The following is a 24,218-nucleotide window of genomic DNA, read 5'->3' on the forward strand; positions in this document are numbered from 1 at the left end:
CCTGTAGTTGAAACCGGTCCTTGCTCCTGTCAAGCTTCCCTGTATAGGGTTTCATGAGCCAAGGCAGTAACGGGTACGCGGGGTCTCCAAGGATCACAGTGGGCATTTCGACATCCCCTACTGGGATCTTCCTGTCTGGGAAAAAAGTCCCTGCCTGCATCTTCCTGAACAGGCCACTGTTCCGAAAGATGCGTGCAATCATGCACCTTTCCAGGCCAGCCTGTGTAAATGTCAATGAAAACGCCCGCTGGTGATCCACAAGCGCCTGGTGAACCATAGAGAAATATCGCTTCATATTAACGTACTCTGTTGGGTGGTGGGGGGGGGCCAGAATAGGAATATGCGTCCCATCTATCGCCCCTCCACAGTTAGGGAAACCCATGTGTGCAAAGCCATCCACAATGTCCTGCACGCTCCCCAGAGTCACGGTCTTTTCTTAGCAGGATGCGATTAATTGCCTTGCAAACTTGCATCAAAACGATTCCCACGGTCGACTTTCCCACACCAAAACTGGTTCCCGACCGACCGGTAGCTGTCTGGAGTTGCCAGCTTCCAGATTGCAATAGCCACTCGCTTTTCCACCGTCAGGGCAGCTCTCAATCTTGTGTCCTTGCGCCGCAGAGTGGGGGCGAAGCTCAGCACACAGTCCCATGAAAGTGGCTTTTCTCATACGAAAGTTCTGCAGCCACTGCTCGTCATCCCAGACTTTCCATGACGATGTGATCCCACCACTCAGTGCTTGTTTCCCCGAGCCCAAAAGCGGCGTTCAACGGTGCTGAGCATTTCCGTAAATGCCGCAAGCACTTTAGTGTCACACGCGGCAGGCAAATCCATATTGATATCATCGTCGGAATCCTCACTGTCACTTTGGAGCTGAAGGAATAGCTGGACTGCCAAACGTGTTGTGCTGGTGACACTCATCAGCAGAGTCCTCAGCAGATCGGGCTCCATTTGCCACAGAAATCGCGATTCACACAGAGAGTAACAGAAAGACACTCACAATGGCGCCAAACGCTGCTGGAAAGAGTGAATGCTGGGATGTGAAGCGATGCACCACTGGGGCGCTGGCAAACAGGAAGCGGAATGACCCGCACACTTCCTTCCCCTTCCCACAATACTCAGCGCCAAAACGGTGCCAAAACGGGACGAGGTGCTCTGTGGGATAGCTGCCCACAATGCACCTCTCAATACAGCGCTGGAAAGTGCTGCAAGTGTGGCCACACTGCAGCGCTGGTAGCTGTCAGTGTGGCCACACTCCAGCGCTGGCCCTTCCACAGCTGCATGACCAGCGCTGTAACTCCCAGCGCTGCAACTTGTAAGTGTAGCCAAGCCCCCAGTCACAATAAACCTTGTAGTCCTTAATTGCAAATCTAACAATACACCACACAAATATGCTTCCAGTCACATAAAGTTTGGAGGAAGATAATGTTCCAGATGCTGATGCATATTAGATGTACAAATGCAGTAATTGAATTTCAGTTCTTCAATCTAGGGGAAAACTTACTTGATATGGAAGAGTGACTACTTGTCTCTGGCACACCTGCTTCAAGTGTTGGAGCAGAAGATGATTCTCTTGGCATTTCCAGAGTTGAAAGTCCTTTAGCAGTGGGATCTGCAAATGGAAATGGTGCTTAAACTCTGAGTGCATTATTTGAAAATCAGAGAACATTTTTTCATCAGCTTCCTTTCTCTGATTGCCATTTTCACATCTTTTCAATGTTCCATTTGCCATCTGGCACCTCCAGTGGCTATACACATGTGGTGATGTTACAGGTGCACAGGGAATTGTTTCTAAATCACTTTTTAAAGAAGATTTGTGGATAAGCCTCTTGGATACTATTCATATATAGTACATACTATAATGAATAAATGTACATAAAGCACCTGACTGATCTCAGTTACAAAGTGTACATCAGAGCTAACTTAATGGAAGTCAATGGAGTAACACTGGTGTAAATCTAGTGTAAATGACAGAATGCCACAACTCTTGCAATATTTGGTATTATTCTTGAAGCCTCAGTTGCTAAAGTTATTTGATTGTGTGAGAATCTCCACTTTAATTAAAAAAAAAGTTTATTGCTATCAGAGTTGCAGAGAAAAGCTTGAAAATATGCATCCTAAAGGTTAAAAAACTGGAAAAGAATCCCAAATATATGATTTTTTTAAATCATGATTTTTAAGCTAATCTCGTGATTTCTGACCAGCTGAAGTTATCAAAATTGGAAGAATCAACCCCAAAGTTTCTCCAGGCATTACTAGCTGTCTTCTGCAAGCACAAAATAACTAAGAAAATGTGAATTTATATATTATTATAAAAAAATCTCAAGCAGGAACCCATGGATTACTCATTTGAAGAAACAGATCATCTGGATATTCCACTAGGAAACAAATTATGTCAGAATCCTTTCCAAAGATATTAAAGCATGCAAGTTTCAGCATTTTGCAATAGGTGCTTGAAACTGTAACCAGCAAATTATGATAATCACATCAAGCCTACTTTCCTAAACTATAATAAATGTATTCACAAACTAGAAAACTGATCAGGATGATAAAAGAAACAAGATATGTAACTCATTCTGGTCACTACCAGCAACATACAGCATTATAAACCAAGGTCATTTAACGGAACATTATGAGTGTTTTATGCGGCTGTATAATAATACACTCAGAAATGCGTAATCATGTTGCTCTTCAGTGGCTAAATATTTTGACACTAGGTATGATGCTAACATCTCTGATGTGTGTCAGAGCTGTGCCAACCATTCCAGTTCAACAGAAGTTTGTGAGTGTACATGTGAAACCTGATTCTCATTGATTTGCAGGCTCTAATGGTAAAAAGGGGGTTGAGTCTGAACAAACCCAGTTTTCCCGTGGCCACCTCCCTTTGAAAACCTGTACAAAGGGTTTAGGATCAGTTGGTTCATTTTCACCTGGTTGCACTGGCTCTTTGGCTCACTGGAACCACAAGTGGGACTAGGCTTCAGCCCTGACAGAACACCAACACTGATCGCAGTTAAACACATTTACCCTTGCAAAACTGGAATATAGTTATCACATCAACTATAACATAAAATAAGGAGACTGTTCTCATTAATGGAAGGGCATTTACAGGAGGTGGAGCTAGACGTACACAAAAACTAGACTTCACTTCTCATGCAACAAGATAACTCTAGTCTTACGGATATTTTACCTTTTAAACTTGTGATATCATTAATTATTGTGTGTGACCTCAACTGAGCAATAAGTCCTCAATAACTGAAAAATACTGATGGTACTAGGCCACAGCCTCCAAAGTCTTCTTTCTGGCTTTGCTAATTGGATCAGAGCATGTAACTTCTGTCTTGTGGAGAAACCAAATGAAAATACTTTGTGTTGAGATCAGTTCAACCAATCAGGGCTACAGCAGAAATATCATGTGATCTCTCCCAATAAACTGGGGCTGAACTTGAAATATACCACAAACAATGGACTAATAAAGCTCATGGATACCCAGATACAGCAAAAACAAAAGTATTTCATGGGAACATTTTGTGAAGAACAAACTTCAAGCAAATCTCTACTGGTTCCAAGAGACAGGCTGAACTCAAACCAAAGCTGACTTGGAATTAGATTCCAAAAGTCCTAGTCTATACAATCTTCTTACTATCTATTGACTGCAGCCTGCAGAGAAAATAAGTTCTAAGAACAGTGAGTGAATGTTGCACAGATTACATTGATAGATTTTAAGGCAAGAGAGACGACTGTGATCATCTAGTCCAACCTCCTAACACACGCCATAGAATTTCACCCACTGATTCCTATATCAAGCCCAACAACACTTGTGGTTGAACTAGAGCATGTCTTTTAGATATGCCATCACCCATACACGATACTTGTGTAGGGAGTACATTCCTAATTGATTCAAACACATTTGACAGCAAATTCACTGAGAAGCAGACACTCTGGAAGGGTACATCTATATGAGATCAGTTCTCACATTTTATATCCTACTGTCCGGCATGTAAACAGGACTGATTGATCAAACAGATACATTACTGAAAATTTAATAATTTGTGGTTGTCCTCACCTGCCTCTTTCTGTTCTCCCAGCTTGTCTAGAACGTTGAAGGAAATGTCAAGGTATTCTCTCTGTATAGCACTCACTGCAATCTTTCTCTGTTTTCTCTGCCTGGGAACAATCTGAATCTTAAATTCTGACTCCTCAGCTTCTTCCTCCTGCTTCTGTTCTGTATCAGATTCTGTGTTGGCATCAAGCTTATCAGGTTCTGTTTGGTTTTCAGAGTCTTCAGGAACCTTAATAAGGACAGTTTTTACATTTGAACTTGGAACTGGTCCACTAGGTTTAACTTCTTCCACGCTAAGCTCAGAGTTATCATCAAGGGACGTCTCAGGGAGTGCAAATGACTTTTGCAATAGGTCTCGCTTTTGCTTAAGTGTTAGTGGGCTCCCGCAGGATACATCTTGAAGCTCCTGTGGCTTAGCTAACTCTTCAAAGTCTTTTTGATCTTTGGGAGCTGTGGAAGGGATTTCCTTTTTTCCCAATGAAATATTATTGCTCTCATCCTTAGATGTAAAGTCTTTGGAGCAATCCAGAATGCTGAACTGCACGAGGCGGGTTGCACTGAGGTTGAGGGCAGAGGCACTGATGGAAGATGAGGGAGATGACACAGCAGTTTTGCCAGAGAAACCATCATTTAATTGGTTTGTTGTTTCTTCTTCTTCATCACTCTCCACTATTCTCAGGGGAGGAAGAGGTTCAAAGACTAGAGAGTCACTGTCTGAAGTGGAAAGGATTGAATGCTTGTCAGGCCCTGATGTTGAGTCAGAGGACAAATCTATCAGATCTAAATCCTCTTTAAGAACAGGAGGTTTCACTGGAGAATCCACTTTTACTTCATATGTTTCCATGCAGTTTAGCCTGACTTCTGGTATGACAGGTCTCCTTGTTTCCTGGAAGCTTTCCATGACAGAAGGATTCTCTTGTGTCTCTGTATTTTCAGTCCTGGTAGAAGAATTCTGTCTAGGTCGTCCATAATCATTCTGTCTATGCATGGTGTAAGCAGCAGTGGTGGGTGGTTTATCTAAGTCACACCGGTCTATGCAGGACTTCCTACGATGTTCATCTAATGAAAACAACAGGGAGTCTGCATTCCCTATATCAAGAGATTTTTGTTTTAGAGAGCGCAGTTTTTTTTTCTGAATGCTTTCTTCTCTCACACAGTGTAGAATGCTGTCTTGTAACGCCCCAGTTTCTCTATATTCAGCCAGTTCTATTTCACCTGATTAAAACAGAAAAAGCTAGTACTATTTTACTTGGAGATTTTTGGCAGAAATCATGTCATCATCTCATAGTTCAGCACACGACTGACATTTCAGATACAAATCCAGTGTTATGACAGATAATCTTCAATCAAAATCGTCTGAGATTTCTTTTAATCTCGGAGTCACACCACAAAGAATTTTGCCACAGACAACAAGAAATCCACTGCCCAGATCACTTTACTCAGACCATTAGATTGTAAAAGCAAATTCTCAGCTTCCACCAGATGTGCCCTTGATAGGGTCTATTTGGCGGTATATATTGAATAAAAGACGGTGTGGTGAAAAGGTTTTATTGGCATCCATTTGGGATGGCTGCATTACTTATGAGTGGTCAAGCCACGCAGTAGTCATCCCAAACATACATCAATACACCTTTACCCCATACCTCCCTGTATTCAGTATATGGCATATATGTTAGAGGAAAACGGTTTTAGAAATACTTTATTTTGCTGTAGCACTGCTATAGTACCAAGGAGCCCTGGTCATTATCGGTACTATAGATCATTCTGCCTTGGAAACCCATCACCCCAAAAACAGAAGGAAAAATTACTCCAAACATTCAGCCCAGAGATTGTCAGAAAATTATTTTTTTGCCACAGAAAAAAGGGTCATTTAAAAACCAAATAACTGAAAACTGAACATTTTTCAGGTTTGGGCAAATAATAACTGATTTTTTTAAGCAATGGAAAACCAAAACATTTTCAACAACATTGGCATTATTTCCACAAAAAAATCCATTTAATCAAAAAGCCAACTTCTGTCAAAAAAGAAGCTTCAACTGAAAATTTCAACCAACACCAGTTTAGCCATTAGAAGAGGAAAAATTTAGAAACTTCTCAAACTGACCTTTAAATAGCTTTTCTATATATTATTGTGTCACGTTTTAACAAGAAACTATTGATTTTGTGGCCCAACGTAAGATGTCTTAAAGAGGCCTTATTTCTGGAAAGTACTGAGCATTCATTCTCTGAAATGTGTGAATGAGAATATTAAAATGATGCATAGTGACAAAGCATACATAAATTAAGGTTTTAGCATGACACAAGCAGCAGATTATCATATTTCTTCACAAATTAACTCTGATAAAAAAATTCATACTTCTCTGGGCATTCATCTCAACTGGTTGATATTTCACCATTTTGCTGCCACCAATTCTTTTCAGTCTTGCAAAGAATGTTTGTGACTCTTTACTGCAGGGTCCAGTTGGGGTATCATGAATATCAGATTCATCAAAGACACTATCTTCCTCTGCTTGGGAAAGAAAATCATCATTACTCTTCAGAGTCAGGCCTTGCACAAGAGACAGAGCCAATGGACCAAGTCCTCAGCTGCTACACATCAGTTTTTAAAGTAGAAAATTCAAAACATTCTATAGGTTTGTAAAGAAACATGTATCACAGTAATACCATTCAAAACACACTTTACAGCTTGAACAATTAAGGTCTGAAAAGTAAGGAATAGAATTTTTTTCTAAGCAATTAATGCTTCTTGTAGCATTCGCCATGCACAGTATATGGTGAGATCCTCAGCTGGCATAAATTGGTGCAGCTCCATTGAAGTCAACAGACCTGTCACAACTAGTACAGTGAAGTACAGCAGAGATGTTGGGAGAGATGGTGGATGCTGGGCAAATGCATCCTCTGCATCAGGACTAGTGCTGACTAAGGCCACGTCTATACTTACCCGCCGGGTCGACGCGGCGAGTTCGACTTCTCGGAGTTCGAACTATCGCGTCTGATCTAGACGCGATAGTTCGAACTCCGGAAGCGCCACGGTCGACTCCGGTACTCCACCGCGGCAGGAGGAGTTGCCGGAGTCGACCTTGGAGCCGCGGAGTTCGCTTCCGCGGCGTCTGGACGGTAAGTCATTCGAACTAGGGTAGTTCGAATTCAGCTACGTTATTCACGTAGCTGAATTCGTGTACCCTAGTTCGAACCAGGGGCTGTGTGTAGACCAGGGCTAAGATAGGATTACTCCTATTGCTGGTCCTCTGAGCAGGAGCAAAATGTACCCCTGCCTAGCATTTGCTGATGATAGTGGCATATGCATTAGCTGATTGGAGGCTAAATATGACTGTTAATCTGTAGACGACCACACACACACACACACCCCTGGGGATGTGGGAAAGGACCAGCCCTTCAGTTTTCCAAAACACTATGGAATGATCCTGGCCTACTTCTTGCAGGTTTGGGAAAAACCTTCCTATACCCCCTTCCTGTTCTTCCACACTAGTAAGCACAGGATGAGATTCATCCCTCAGTTTAATAATAATAATAATACTCTGTGCTAATATAGTAATAGTTTGTCCATATAAAGACCATTTCATTTGTGCATTGCAAAGCACTTCCCAAAAGCCTGGCAAAGTAGTTAAGTAGTATTCTCCCTACTTGAAACTGAGATGAAGTGTGGTCCAAAGCCACACAGTGGGTCTAGGCCCATAGCAGAGACAAGATTAGAACTCAGGGCTTCTTCAATCCTTACAAACTGCCCGTTCTCCTAGACCACGATGCCACAAGTATCTAGACATCCCTTAAAGACGTCCTTTAGAATTACTAAATCTCAGCCCTCAAATTTGATTCCATTTTACAGGCCAGCATATTGCCAGTTCTCCCTATCACTATAGCTTACTGTACAGATCAAGGCAAAGACAAACAGATGGGGAAATTAGTCCAGAGTCATCTGAAGAAACAAAATATTCGGAGCCTGGTTCTCAGCAACACTTAGGCCTCTTTGTGCTTCCCTAGCAGCATCAAGGTGTCTTAAAGTTGTTGTAAATATAAAATATATAATTCACAACCATTTGAAGGCCCCTTTACACTTGCAGAGTGGTGTAAAGTAGCCTTAGTGTAAATGAGAATTTTGGCCTCTGTTTGACAGACACGTTTATCATTCAACTTTTCAAAATGCCAAGCACTAAGCAACATGCAGCACAGCAGAAAAGGTACTGACATAAATAAAATGATGGAGTGGGCAGAAAACGCATTCTAATTTTACTCATTTTGTCTTTTATCCCGCGGGTATAGTCTTTCACAAAAGTCTTAAGTAGATTTTAATCACAGTGAAACTGGATAAACTCTAGGTACCCAGCCCATACTCGGTAAAAGAAAAGTTTTAGAAACCGATGGTAAATTTGCCCCCTCTGTAAGTATTTTTCTCATGCAGGAAAAACAGATTGCTGCACACCAGGAAGAGTTTTTGTCACTTAAGAACGTAATAACAGATTCCCTAAAAGGCAGCTATGTTTTATCATCAATAGAACCCCTCTAGGAAATTATCAAATTGATTTATAATAATAAAATTTGCAATTATATAGGTTCTCACCCAGGGATATCAAGTCACTTTTTCAAACACTAATGTTATACTCCATCACCTGAAATGAATATTCATTTAGATTTTAGTGCACCAACAAGAAAATCAGCTCCAAATATGCCCCTGTATTACTGTACCAATTTCATAACTGGTAAACTGAGGTGCAGAAAAACTAGCTCCCCTTCTTAAGAGCAGACAGGAAAAGCTCGGAATAGAATCCAGGAATCTGACTCTCAGTCCTACCTCTAACTGCTAGATCACACTCCCTCATCACCCACGGCTTAATGAATTAAATCAGTGACTAGTACAGAAATTTAAATATTTAAAATACCTTTTTCCTTTTCACTGTATCGGCTTATGTTACTGTTGTCACTGTACAAAGGACCGGCTGTGGCATGTGGCTTGCAGCTGTGGTACTGGGCGTTGAGTGTGTTGACTGTTATGTAAATCAGATGCAGCACAATCTTGCTGATGTCACAGTCTCTGTACGGATACTAGTCGGTGAAATAAAAAGATTTTACCTTAAAAACTAACTTTTCCTCTTGATTTGTCTACAGTAGGCCCTTCCCTTGAATAAATATTTAGGTAATAATATAGAAATGGCCTTTGGCACTCCTATGATCTTATGTTTCTAAATACATGCTAGAAAGCAGAAATATTCCTCCGCTTTGTAAAGAATGCTTTATAAAAAAAACTGGTCTATAGATAAACCATTTTGAAGAATTACCTATGAGGATAGTTTAATATATGATTTCCTTGGTTTTTATATGATAAAGCAGCCTTTTAATGATACCTCAAGAGGTCTTACCAGATCTATTTGCAAAATATTTGCTATTTCACTGATTTCCAATTTCTCCATTTTCAGGCACGTCAAATCTAACCACTAGAATTGTGTCCTGTTTGTCAAATTATTGTCAAAGCTTCAGATCTCAGCTCCAGTAGGTACTTTACTGAAGTTATGTTCTTTACAACTCACATAAAAACATTATGTGAATTAAGAATGCCAGTTGTTAAATTGACACTATTAACTTAAAATGTAGTCAGTTTTTTAAGTAACATCAGATATCACATCTGAGTCCACCTGCCAGTTTTGTGGTTTTACAACCCATTTTCCTGTATTCAAAAACATTTTTCTTGCTCAAGCTGCTAGGTGAAAGATCCACATCAACAATGGGGGAAACTGACTAGCTAGTTGACTATGTAGGGTGAACAGTGAAACTGAAAGTAAATACCCAAAGTAAACAAACTGAATGAAGAGAGAAAAATGTTTCCGTCTAATCCCTTCTGGTTTCAGTAGGCGTAGGCACCATTTGAAACAAAAGGTAGAGTGGCGTGAATGTTAAGATAACAGCACCCCTTCAAGACAACGAACCTTGTAAAGGATGACAAGTAACGCCTTTAACCACATCTGCCGAATGTGAGGTTTGATGGACCAGAGGGAGCAGCGGGGTGGCTGCTGGAAGTAATGTCTTAGTTGAGGACAAGTGCAATACTTCAGCACCTGAACCACTAATGGAAGGAGATGTTTTCCCAGGTTAATGTTATAGTCCATCACCTGAAATGAATATTCATTTAGATTTTAGTGCACCGACAAGAAAATCAGCTCCACTTGTGTTAGCAATTGTCATACTACAACAGCAGCTTAAATACTGGGAAGGTGAAGGGAATAAGGGCCTGCAGGGAGTTTCCACAATCCCCTAGAAAACGTTCAGGATGTTTGCTATTTTGTTAGCTCTTTGCCTGGTATCAGCATGATGAGTCATTTACTACAACACTGCCACTATGTTATTTATCATTTCAAAACGGACAATTGGCAACATTTTCAAACCTCCCCAATTAAGTTGCAGCGACAATATATGTATCGATGTCTGCTGTGGTTTCTAAATACCTTTTTCGTGTGTAGAAACTGAGGATGTGCATCAACACGTGTGTGTTCACGCACACAAATGCCCAGTTTGCAACCAATGAGTGCAGCCTTGCTTATAAAATGTAGCTCGGCGGATCAAATTCCGCCTTCAGTTACAATAATTTTTATCAACAGGTTTGCACAAGAGCAAATTAAGGCAAAAACTGGGCCTTTATGTCGTGTTATATTGTGAGGCATTGCAAAAAAAAATTATTTGGGGGATCAGTCAGCCAGGCAAATGGGTTGAACTATAAACTGAATGTTGCACATCTCTTGCTTAAATACCATCCTAGTACTGAAGGATGCGAGCACATTTTACTCTTTTAATACATTGTTCAATTAATTATAAACTTTACATTTATAGCATTGAAAGTTAATGCGCTCCTAACTGCCTGAATCACTTTTGAAAAAAGCATGTAAGCTCCTAAATCACTTGTGCGCTTTTGAAAAATTTCTCCAAGGCCTAACTATGTTATAAACCACTTTCCAAACAAAAATGCTCAGTGACGTAAAATCAAGTAAAATGGTTTATCCTGTAATGAGACCCTGTTTAGCTAGATGGGGAAAATGTGTTAGTAAGAGGTGTGTTTAAAAACAGCTCTGTCTAGCACAGTCTGAACTGTAGTGTGCACAGGGCCTGCTCATATTACAAAATATATCATGCTCGAACACTCACATGTTATAACATAGTTTGATCATGAATGCACAAACAGGACCAAACAAACTTATACCCATGTTAGTTAACCAGCTAAATTTGCCAACTCTCATGATCTTATCATGAGTCTTTTGATTTTAGGTGTTTTTCTTAAATCCCTAGGTCCTGGAGTCATGTGACCAGCCAAGACTCTCATATCTCCTTGAGAAAGTAAGTTTCTAGCTCTCATTACTGCAGAGAAAAGCTTGAAAATGTCAGCTCTAAAGGTTCTAATATCTATTATATATATCTAATATAATTTGTGGGCCTGACTTATGATTTTTAAATACTTTGGTTTAGCAATACCTCACATATAAATGGGTGGTCTAATCACCTCACTCTCAGCCCTACACACACACACACACACACAATTTTCCAAATTTACTCACTGTTGGGGTTTGCATTCATTTTTTTATTAAAGTAGCAAAGCCCTAAGACAGGACTGTATATACAAACAAAAGATTTAGCACCCAAGCTCCTGCACAAGTGGATTGACTAGGCTTTTCTATGCAGAGTTTCCTGTTCCTGTCTCCATCTCTCTCTTACTTTAGCATTTAACATTCCTTGAGTCGAGCTAATGAGACTCATCTTGTCTGTCTACCAATATACATAAACTGTCAGATGAATATATAGTGTATCTCTGTATACGGTCCTAGAGCCTGACATCTGATTGCAACAAGGCTATAACATTATTATACTAGGTTTTGACCAAATCATCCACAGGTAAGTCACAGGTAAGACCAAACTGTGTTATAACAAGGTGTCTCAATGCAGTACATTTTGTAATGCAGACAGGCCCTGGAGCCAATGGCACTTTTCTACATGTTATATTAAGATTTGGGAAGTCTAAAATTATATATCCTGACTATAGCTCAATCACAGGACTTAAAGCACAGTTTTACTAAGTATTATCAAGGCCCATCTGTGCTATATTCTTTCCTCCAAAAAGAACTGTCCAATACCACCACCTGGTGGGATAACATCAAAATGATTTTACCTTGCACAGTCTTATCTCAGTGTTTGCTGCTCGGAATAAAAGATCTCTATCTTACAAATAAATAGCAGAGCAGCAATATTAGGGTGTAAGGAGCTGAATATTAACAATAATCTTTGGAAATAATGTTCCCTTGAGCTAAACTTTCGAGGTTTAAGCTTGTGGAAGTTAAAGCTAATAAACCAGCACATTCATCCAGAACTGGCAATAGAAAGTATATATTTATAAATTTTGTGTTATGTTAATGTTGTACTTTACAAAGTTCCCTCTTCTTGTGAACAAATGCCAGTGCTGCAATAAAGAGTGTGGCTCTAACAGCTAAGGAGATTCCCTACACTACAGAATGCTCCCTTTTAATCACAAGTAAAAAAAAATCATAAAACAAATTCCAAATTAATATTTTCACACTAAAGACATGAAGTAAAATCCTGGCCCCATTAAAGTAAATGGCAAAGTTCCCATTGACTTCAGTGGATTCCACCCATGGATCTAAATTTTCAAAAGTGAATAGTGCTTTTGTGAGCCCAACTTGAGACACCTTAAAGAGACCAGATTTTTAGAGAGTGGGTGTTCAGCACTTCTGAAAAATCAAGCATTTCAAAGGTGTCTCAAGTTGAGCACCCAAAAACTGAGGCAAGCCCAATTATTAGTTACTTTGGAAAATTTAGGTTACGGTTCTACAGTCTAACTTCTACCTTCTGAGCCTTCAAGCTAAACACAACACAATTGGCCTGAACCTCCTTTCATATACACTACTATATATCCACAGTAAATGAGAGGTAAATCAGGAACAATACACTGTGATTGCATCTTGATAGGTCTGGCATGCAGTTTGTACAAATGAATCCTGATCTAACTGCCCACATGCACATATATGTACCTGATCTGCAAGTACAAATGTCTGCATGTTTTGCCTGGGGCTGCCTGTGAATTTCTGCAGATTCATCCATCGCACTCTGCTTTGGAAAAAATGGGTGCTTCCTCCAATGTGTATAACAAACAAAGCAGATGAAAAAAAGTGATATTCTTGCATCTTTATTGGGCATTTTTAATGTTTTACGGTTATTTGAACTAGTGACCATTTTTCTCCCTTAAAGTTCACGTAAGAGGGAGTTTTAATAAGGAGCTACGGGGAAACATTGCAGCAATGAAAAGCCTTTGTCATCAAAAACAATAATGATACTCTGCAACCATGTAGCACCTTTCAGCCAAGTATCACTTTACTAATATGAGTTAATTAAACCCTTGCGAGACAGGGAATTATTGTGGACCCCATTTTACAGACGAAGAAAGTAATGCACAGAGAGGAAAACTAACCTGCTCGGGGTTATATAGCAAGTGTATAGTGCAAATGGGCATAGAACCCATCAATTCTAACTTGCAGTCTTTGTCTTTAATCACTTTCCTTCCTTCTCCAAAGCAATAGCACTATGAAAGTACTTCATATGTCTGGACTGAGCTTTTGAAGGGTGAACAAGCAACACAGCCCTTCTCGCTCTCAAATTCATCCACTTATTACAATGAGAGCATATATCTAAAGGTATTATGTTTGTTTACTGAACACTCAACCAGCATTTTTAATACTGTAAAGACGACTGCCTTGCAGACATTTCAGGAACCCCAGACAACAGTAACTGGCTGGGTGAGGTATTTTGGTTCCAGCTCATTGGATCACATATGCCCAGTGAGAATAAATCACACCTACTTGTGCTATTCCAGCAATAAATGCATTAAAACAAGTTGAAATGCGCATTTTCTGAGGCGCAATCATGAAGCATCCTTCCTGTTGATCATAGCCAAGCAAGACATACAGATGGCGCTTCACTGTGTTGAAGGCTTTAGCACTGCTGATATCTGACTCAGCACTACTCTCATCCTTTGCCATAAACTTCATTAGCACAGTAATCAGCTGGTGGACGGTCTGATGATCAATCCCAGCATCCTCTGGAAGCAGGTCCTTTATTGTATTGTCATTCTCTGGGGATGGTTGTCCTATCAGCACAAGAAAGACAATGATGAGAATGAGTGCAATGCAAGGCAATAAAGAATCAGGCCAGAGACATCTATCCAAGAGACTTGTCCCACTTCTGACCCTATATGCACATGTGAAGTCAGTAGGAATTGTGCATGCATTTCTGAGGCCAGTAATCTACTCTCGCCTTTAGGTACTTTAGGTATATGAAATTAACTCCGTATTTTGTTGAAATCAAAAGCTTTTCAATTCCTCAAACGTCCTCAGTGAACAGTCATACTGTATGGGACTGATTCTGATTTCCTTTCACACCAGTGTAACTCCACCACGTTCTGTGACCTTACTCCTGGTTTACACTACTGTGAGCAAAAGAAGAATAATATTTTATAGGTTAGAGCCTCAGTTGGTGTAATTCTTCATAGTTCCTTTGACTTCAATGGAACACAATTTACTCCAGCTAAGGGTAATCCCAATAAAATTTTAGAGCAGTGGTGGGCAACCTGCGGCCCACAGGCCACACACGGCCCATCAGGGTAATCCACTGGCAGGCAGTGTTTACATTGACTGTCCACAGGCACAGCTGCCCACAGCTCCCAGTAGCTGGGAACATGTCCCTGCAGGCCCCGCCACTTCCCACAGCTCCCATTGGCTGGGAATGGCGAACTCCGGCCACTGGGAGCTGTGGGCAGCCGTGCCTGTGGACGGTCAATGTAAACAAATTGTTTCGCGGCCCACCAGCGGATTACCCTGACAGGCCGCAAGTTGCCTACCACTGCTTTAGAGGATATGAGAGAGAGGAGATCCTGCATTTGATCAAATAGATAATGAAGGATTTACCTTCTAACGTGCATAGTGCATACTTTTCTCCAGACACAGAAGAATAGTGGATTTACCTGATTAGATTGTGCCATTTTAGGTTTATCCAGGAAAGCCCAGCTTCCAAAGGAACGCAGAGATCCTAACTATCATCTAATGCTGCTAAGTAAATCCCGAAAATCTACACAGAGTGTGTTAAAGGTATGCTGTCTGATAGACTAAGCCAAATTGTTGCTTATACTGTAGTATACAACAGTATATCATATCATATATAGTTTTACAAACATTAAATATTTAGTACAAATATTCTCATGATTATTGTCCTGTGAAAGAAGCTGGATTTGATCATTTCCCTGCAGTGCATGCAACTCAAACAGTAATGCATGACAATCTGAACAAGAGGGAAATTGACTAACTGAGCATCATTGTCCATTCTGAATGAATGCAAAAAGGAAACAAGCAGCAAAAAGAACAAATAGTAAATTAGATTTATAACAATCCTTCCATTTTCATAATCTAAAACCTTTTCAGAAACATTTTTAAGTAAGGAATATTTTTAACCCTTATGATTTCTAAGTCATAGGTGCATAGGTGCCGACTCCCTGGGAGCTCTAGGGCTGGAGCACCACGGGGAAAAATGGTGGGTGCTAGGCACCCACGGCAGCCCCCCTATCAACTCCTGCCCCTTCCCCCCCAATGCATCCCACCCGCCAGCAGCCCCACCAATCAGTGCCTCCCCCAGCACCTCCCACCCGTTGCGATCAGCTGTTCCGCAGCGTGCAGGAGGCACTGGGGGAGGGGGAAGAAGCGAGAGCAAGGCACACCCTGGGAAGGGGTCTGAGCAGGATGGGAAGGGGCAGGAAAAGTCGGGGCAGGGGTAGGGCTTTGTGGGAAGGGGTGGAGTGGGGGCAGGGCCTGAGGCAGAGCTGGGGGGAGCACCCCCCGGCATATTAGAAAGTCGGCGCCTATGCATAGGTGCTGGACTTAGGTGTGCAGGGGGTGCTGCCGCACCTCCTGGCTTGGAGTGGTTTTCATCATATACAGGTTTAGTTTGGTTCAATGGCTCTCAGCATCCCCATTATAAAAACTGTTCCAGCACCCCTGTTTTAACCTGTCAGGGCCCCTCTATCTGGCCCATGAAAGATCATCCTCCATTTTACCATATGTATAAGCACGTCTTTATTACTGAGATCCTTCATACTAGAGATGAAGTATCAGACGTACTGCGTAGCTACAACTCCAGCTGAAGTCAACCGGAGCTGCAGGTGCCCAGCACCTCTAAGTATGAGGGTCTTTTTACAAACAACAGTATGTGAAGGTATAAAGCAGAAGTGTTGGTAGAGAATGCAATGCACTGTAATTCCAACACAATCTGTTTAAATATTGATTAAAATAAAGTACTTGCTGCATAATTCAAACTCCCATTCTTTTTTTCAGGTATGAATTAGGGCTGCAGCAGTGGCTCCTGTGTCCCATGGGACTGGGGCTGGGGATTGAGAGTGAACCCACCCTGCTCTCAAGTCAGGCAGTGGCAGCTCCTGCGTCCTGCAGGCTGGGCTCAGCTCCAGGCTCCAAGCGTTGTGACCTGACACACAGGGTCTCAGCACCACTCTCATTCAAATTTGGCCCCAGACCTGAGGAAGAGCACTGGGGAGCTCAAAAGTTTGTCTCTTGCATCAACAGAAGTTGGTCCAGTAAAAGATATTACCTCACCCACAGTATGTCTCTCTCATCCTTGACTCCTTTTGGTCCTTTAGAATTCAATTGAGAGTGATAATCTTTCCAAACAATTCCACAGCAGAGATATAATTCTCTATTAAGTTCTATTGAATACTTTCTCTGAAAAGGACATCAGTCTCATTCAGAAGATTTTACAGTTTTTTCTTTAGCCCCCTACTGGTTTCATCTCTATTAAATTCTGTGTGACTTTTCCTTAACATAAAAAAAAATGTAACTATGGAACTGAATGAGTCATTAATGTGGGTCTAAATCTATCCCAAAATTTCCATATACAATTAAATGAGTAATTAATCTGATAAAATTATCCTTTTTACTTTTGCTCACTGAGCTGTGTCTTTCAGAAACTTGAAGATAAGGAAATATTCAGTCTTGGGTATACAGTAGTGGCATGAGTTAATGGACACTTCCAAGGACTTTTTCTGAGCTTTCACTCTCTAGAGTTAGTATTATGCTCTCACAAGCACGCAAAATCTCATATCTGGTACTTCTCTCTGTTATCAGCAGCCATTATGATGCCACTGTAAACTACACCAGGGAAAACAGGGTGGCAGGTCCTCAGCTGCCGTAAATTATCATAGCTCCACTGAGGATCAGCCCCGGCATATGTTAGTTACATTGTCCTCCTCCTACTGGCTAGATGTGTGCTTCTTTATCAATTACCCCATAATAATTGCTAAACAATGCTTATTGGGGGATTTGAGTGGTATTTGGTCTGTTATTTGTTTTAAATGTGTAGGAATCAACAGATCTAATTCAGTATACAGATATTTCGATATTACCCACCAGTATGTAACAGTTCTAAGGTATGTCAGATTTGGAGACTAAACTTCTTGCACACATACAAAATAGGAAATGACGGCCTAGGGATCTGGGATAGTGGATCACAAGCTAAATATGAGTCAGCAGTGTAACACTGTTGCAAAAAAAGCAAACATTTTCTGGGATGTATTAGCAGGAGTATTGTCAGCAAGACACAAGAAATAATTCTTCTGCTCTGCTCCACTCTGATTAGGCCTCAACTGGAGTATTGTGTCCAGTTCTGGGTGCCACATTTCAGGAAAGATGTGGACAAACTGGAGAAAGTCCAGAGAAGAGCAACAAAAATGATTAAAGGTCTAGAAAACATGACCTATGAGGGAAGATTGAAAAAAATTGGGTTTGTTTAGCCTGGAGAAGAGAAGACTGAGAGGGGACATGATAACAGTTTTCAAGTACATAAAAGGTTGTTACAAGGAGGAGGAAGAAAAATTGTTCTTCTTAACCTCTGAGGATAGGACAAGAAGCAATGGGCTTAAATTGCAGCAAGGGAGGTTTAGGTTTGACATTAGGAAAAACTTCCTAACTGTCTGAGTGGTTAAGCGCTGGAATAAATAGCCTAGGTAGGTTGTGGAATCTCCATCATTGGGGATTTTTAAGAGCAGGTTGGACAAACACCTGTCAGGGATGGTCCAGATAATACTTAGTCCTGCCTTGAGTGCAGGGGCCTAAACTAGATGACCTCTTGAGATCCCTTCCAGTTCTATGATTCTATTATTCTAATCTGAGTTCCTTTCACCCTCAAATTACCTCATGACCTATCAAATATACCATGAAACACCAATCCATGATTAGACTGTGCCTCATACTAAACATGACCTGCCTTCTGTGACAAAGTGGGTTGGAATGCTGAACAGAGTTAATAATTAATAAGGGCCTGATCCTGTGTCCTTGATTCCCACAGAACTTCCACTGATTTCAACAGGAGTTTTGACTGAGTTGGGACTGCAGGTTTAAACCTAAAATGATGGAGTGGATGGGGACGAGGATCAAATCTTTACTTCTACATTTTTTCAGTGTAAGAGAGAGGTGTGTTTTTTGATAGCAGATGTGCAGAAAGTATTTGGATCCATATTGGTTCTTTGGAAAAATCAGTCAAGTTCAGTATCACTAATCGCAAGTATTTATGAGTCAGGCCTCCAAAAATCATGAGTTGTTTTTTTAAATATAATAAACATTGGGCTCTTTTTGCCTGCAGGTTTCCAAGACTTTGGGATGCATTCAGGTCATGATTTCAGGCTTTTCTTCACCATCAGGAGGGCTAGAAACGTCCAATTTTTTAAAACAAAAGCTGAGATTCTCACAATCACCTGAATCCAGGAGCTGAGTCTTTAAGAATAAGATAAACTATCAAGAGACTCATGACACAATCATGAGAGATGGCAACACTGTAAGTTAGGTACTGTGAGGCTGACACTTCCCATATGACAAGGGAATTGACCTTGGTAACCCTGATCTCTGCCAGCTGACTGGGGCTTGGGAATAAAGAATAGTCACTTCCAACACTCCTGTGTATCACACCTTTTATCAGATTGTGACAAAGTGTAAAGGCATTCTGGCATGTAAAGACTGGTGTACACTGGAGTGGGGGGAAATCGATCTAAGATACACAATTTCAGCTACAAGAACGGTGTAGCTGAAGTTGACATATCTGAGATCGACTTAGATTGACTTAGATAGACGAGACGCGATACATCAATCCACGATAGATCGATCACTACCCGCCGATCTGGCGGGCAGTGTAGACATACATCTCTGCCTGCCACATGATTTGATCTGCACGGGGCTATGACAGGAAGGGGGTGCTGGTTCAAAGGAGGCTAGCATCAAGCAAGGTTGTGCTCCTGCCCTTTCCAGGTTGCTGAAACTGGGAAGGCCTTGCAGCTTATCACTCAGGAGTTTGAGCTATTTGTCCTAATTTTGAGCTTATATTTTAGCAAATAAAGCTAGACCTGAAGAAAGGGACATGAAGAGACCCTGTGTAGTTGGGACTTTATTTTTCTGTCCCCTGACGGTGAGTCTGTACACTGATTTACACAGACCAGCAAATAATATTACTATTATTATTTATTGTGCAGTAACACTTACGAACCCCAGCCATTGAATAGGACTCCATTGTGCTAGGTGCTGTACAAACCCAGAACAAAAGAACAGTCCCTGCCCCAAGGAGTTTACATAAGACAAGAGACTAGAAGTGGAGACAGACTGACAAACTAAGAATGTATAACTTACAAAAACTTGCAGGCCAAAATAATTCCTTCTTCTGGCACTCAACATTTTAAGAAAGAACCTTTTTGATAAGCTAGTGCCTAATGCAAATTAAATCATGATCCAATAAAAGAGATTGCATTCCCTCCCTTCTTCCTATATCCACTATACACCCTTCTCTTCAACAGAGGAAGTACCCACCTGGCGTTTGCTCTGGTGTTCCACCAAGTGCAGGAGCAGACTGCTCATGCCTGGTCAACCTCACAGCTAAAAACCAAGAATAACTCTGTTTAAATAAGCAATAGAGACAACTTAAACTTAAACATATGCTCAGCATTAAGCTGAGTTTGATCCAAGAGAATTCTCAATTGCATGTATTAATTGTTATGCAGTGAATGTAAAATTTTAGAAGATTTATTTTTGTGGAGTTGTGATTTTATACTCTGTATCCCTTAACTCTAGTTTCCTTTATTACTCAGTTTTTCTGGTCCAAGAGTCATTAAACAAGAAGGACTTGTGCAGGATCCAGAATTAATCAATAAAAGTTACATAAGATTCACAGAAAACTATAAGCAAAATAATTTTGGTTTTAATTTTGTTCTCTACTAATTTTAGAGGAAAAAATTCTAATTAATCTTAGCAGTTCATTAGCACCAACGACTCAGGCTAATTTTAACAAGTATTATATTATACGGGTTGGGGGTATTAAGTGTTGCTGAAGTATCTTTTAAGTACAGGACTAATTAATATTTGTAAAGTCCTCTAAAAATGAAAAATAGTAGATTTAAATATCGTTTTTCCTATAGAATATTAACAATATTCTAGCCATTGATATTTTTGCAGCGCATGCAGCCCAAAGGATTTTGAGAATCAATTTCCTCGTATGTAAGATGGTTATAAAAATGTTTTGTATGCACATTATTATATTGCTATAGGAAATCTGAAAATATAGAATGGCTGCAGCAAAGAATTTCTTGTTGTTTGAAAAGTGCCAAGCACATGTATAGTGTTGTATAATTTGACAAAAACATATTAATAATAATCAGAAATAACTGAATCACTTTCCAAAAGCTCCTCTAGTTCTTGTCCAAGTAGCCAATACATTAGCCACCTTACGCAGGTTAAAAACTATCTACAAATTTGTTTCAGGGCATTTCATTCTATCAATAAAACAAGTATAGCACAAAACTGGAATGTGGTCCTTGTTATTTGCAAAATTCACTGACTTCTAACTACCAGAATAATGTTTGAGTCAGTCTGTTACCCAGATATGCTAAACTGTCCCCACTGGATGAATACTTAAAGTTCCATTATGTACTCAGCAACAGGATGCAATCTTAAGGGAGAAGATGCAGGCTTATCACAAAAATATAAATGGATACTCAACGGATTTTGGTGGTGAAGGTTTCTGGAAGGGAGAGTGCTCTCTTTGATTCCCCAGGTCCCTTCACGCTGTCCCTCAGTGAACGCACGCTCTTCTGACGATTACGTGCAAAACGAGCCCTCTTGATCTTCCACATTGCTGTATCACTGAGGTTGGCGACATTTGTCCGGACAGCAGTGATAGCTTTACAAATGCAATCGACCATGTTATGATTCATTCCACTGCATATTTACTGCAATCCTGAAAAGTCTCTCATACAGGCAGATCCCGAGCCCCACTGAAGTCAACAAGTCTTTATATGGGTGCCAGCAGGGCCGGCTTTACGCCAATTCCCCCGATTCCCCAGAATCGAGTCCCGCGCTGAAGAGGGCCCCGCGCCTAAGGGGACCCCACTCCGGGGGTCTTTGGCACCATTTTGGCGGTGGAGGGTCCACTCCGACAGTCTTCGGCGGCATTTCAGCGGCAGGGGGTCCTTCGGTACCGCAGAAGACCCGGAGCAGACCCTCCGCTGCCAAAGTGCCACTGAGGCCCCCGGACCGCTGCCGAGCATTCCAATTGGGCCACGCAGATCATAAAGCCGGCCCTGGGTGCCAGGGCTGCCGTCGCCACAGCTACAGCTACCATGGGGCTCCGGCGGTGATTTAAAGGGCCCGGGGTTCCCAGCTGCCACTACTTTCCACTACTGTCACCACTGCCTTTAAATCTCCACCAGAGCCCCAGCGTAGCGGCAGCAATTTAAAGGGCCCAAGGATTTAAAGGCCCAACCCCTTCCCCCAAGCCCTGCATACCGATAAGTCCCTTAAGTTACTTTCAGCCCTCCCAGTACACTTCAATTAGCTTTAATGGAGTCATTGATGATCTGGGCACATGAGACATTGAAGCCCTTTGATTTTTACAGTAATTAGAGATCCAAAAGAGATAATCAAATCCCCTAAACACCTTATGGTTATGTTTGGAAAGCCAAGAAGCAAAGGGGCAAAAGGTGGACATCTGCAGCATAGTTACATATTAAATGCTCCCAAATATTTTTCACTTTAAGTTACTGATTGATTTGTAATTTTTACAATAAACCATGTAAAAATAATCCTACAAAGACAAGTGCAATTATTATTTTGTCTTAGCCCACTGGAGGATGGAAAAAGACAGGATCTCCATGGGTATCTTAACAGGAAGCCAGGTATGTGCAGTACCTCTGTTAACAAATGTCCGTTACAGATACTGTGGGAATTATTAACTGTTATTAACTGTTGTATGAGCTCCAAAACCTGTCATGTAATATCATCGTTCCCATTCATCCATTTGTATCTGTTGGAGTGTATAGCTGCTGGGCCAGGGATTGTCTCTTTACCTATCTTTATACAGCACCCAGCAGAATGAGGCCTAAGCATGACTGGGGCCTTTGGGAATAATAATAAATAAAATAAATAATAATAATAAATTAATGTATTAATTATTATTAAGAGGGCAAACTATATATCCGTCTGCACTGGGGTCAAGAACAATGTTTGGGGGAACCGGTTCTAAAGAACATTCAGGCTAACTCAGTTTGACCTTGACTATTCACAGAACCAAATCATGTTTCAACAAAGTCTGAGACCCATGTTTTAACTAAAGCAGAACATAGTGTTCAAAAACATTTAAACATAGTGTATCCTGATCTGGTCTAGGCATGTTTACACGGGGTTATCCACTTCTAGTTTAAAATGACTGCATCAGTTCAGCAAACCTGGTTAAAGCCCCACTGCAGATGGGGCCTTCACTTCTCTCCTTCCCTAGTTCAGGGAGCTGAATTCCAGCAGTGGTGAAAGGTAATGTGTTTCTGAGTCTGCTTACTTGTTGGAAAAGGGAATTCTTTGTTGCAGTCCAGATGAAGCTGTGCTTCCAGAGAGAGTGTCTCAAAGCGATTCACAAAGAACTCCCAGCTCAAAGCCGGAATGTCCTGCTTTAGAAAATGAAGGAGCAAAAGCTTGCTGAGAATTGTGGGTCTGTCTTTGACAACTGTATCAAACTGGAAATCAAGGCAGAGGCACAGACCCTGTGGAGGAAAAAAAGAACAGAACTCAGATGGAAAGAGTATAAGTGTTCTTTAAAATAGAGAGGCAAACCTCTCAACTTCTCTAATCAGCTGGTAGAGAAGAAGGGCCCCTCTCACACATGTCAGCTGGGAATAACTCTACTAAAACTGATGGAAAACCAATGTAAGTGAGGGCAGAATTAGGCCCTCGTCATTTTGAATGGGGGATTTTTCATTTTAATTTTTAAAAATATGTAAGTATAGGGCAAAATTTTACCCTATTACATGCAACACAAAATTCTCCCTGATCATACCCTGATGCTCTATTGGTTTCAGTGAAGTTATACCAGTATACCAAGTCATTTTAAAGTGGAGGAAGCAACCCAGAGTTCTGACAAGCAAAGAATATAGGAACCAATGTAGTGCATCTAGAAACAGTTTCAAACGCAAACCCTGCTGTTGCTATGACATACCTATCAGGCAGAAGGACACTGCGGGTATTAGCAATGCAGATGTGCATACCATGCAAAACCCTTTGCCTTAGAATTCTTGGGCCAAATTCTGCCTTCATTTTCGTTCATGCAAACTCATTGCTTTCAAGGAGTCTTCAAAACCAAGGGGGGTTCAGGGAATTTGGCCATTTATTTCCAGCAGAGCCATTAAAGTAGCATTGGGGCTAGAGCACTTAAGTAGAAAGCATGTACCATACTCTGATAAAATAAAATGAATGGAAGCTAATGGAAAGGACTTCGCTTGCTAACAGGAATCCAAGGAGTTCAATACAGTTCATGGAGAGTGGAGACTATTGTTGCATGTACCACTAGAAACGTATGAAACACGATGGGAATTTTGCAGCAATTCCATTGGTTCAACTGTTTAAAGTAATCAAAAATGTTGTTATTTTAAATGTTTTAATAACTACATAGATCAAAAGTATAGGTCTGATCCTGACCTTCTAGTGTACCCAAAATTCCCATTGATTTCAGTAGGCGTTTTAGATAGGCAGGCTCAGGCCCCAAATGAGAAAGATAAATTACATGGTTA

At 40.9% G+C, this 24,218-nt stretch overlaps 1 protein-coding gene across 1 annotated transcript in view; it reads right to left on the reverse strand.

Annotated features, from left to right (window-relative positions):
• The window catches only part of UNC79 (unc-79 homolog, NALCN channel complex subunit), a 159,252-nt gene that overhangs the window by 64,474 nt on the left and 70,560 nt on the right, over window positions 1–24,218 (reverse strand). The window contains exons 25-33 of the mRNA XM_045017008.1: window positions 22,994–23,195; window positions 21,164–21,343; window positions 19,978–20,043; window positions 13,930–14,216; window positions 10,003–10,185; window positions 8,962–9,124; window positions 6,420–6,569; window positions 4,067–5,278; window positions 1,505–1,612 (exon numbers count right to left, since the gene is read on the reverse strand). Of these exons, the coding sequence (XP_044872943.1) occupies window positions 1,505–1,612; window positions 4,067–5,278; window positions 6,420–6,569; window positions 8,962–9,124; window positions 10,003–10,185; window positions 13,930–14,216; window positions 19,978–20,043; window positions 21,164–21,343; window positions 22,994–23,195 (2,551 nt within the window). The remainder of the gene's footprint in view (window positions 1–1,504; window positions 1,613–4,066; window positions 5,279–6,419; window positions 6,570–8,961; window positions 9,125–10,002; window positions 10,186–13,929; window positions 14,217–19,977; window positions 20,044–21,163; window positions 21,344–22,993; window positions 23,196–24,218) is intronic.

This window comes from Mauremys mutica, chromosome 4, assembly GCF_020497125.1.
Source record: "Mauremys mutica isolate MM-2020 ecotype Southern chromosome 4, ASM2049712v1, whole genome shotgun sequence".
Lineage (NCBI taxonomy): Eukaryota > Metazoa > Chordata > Testudines > Geoemydidae > Mauremys > Mauremys mutica.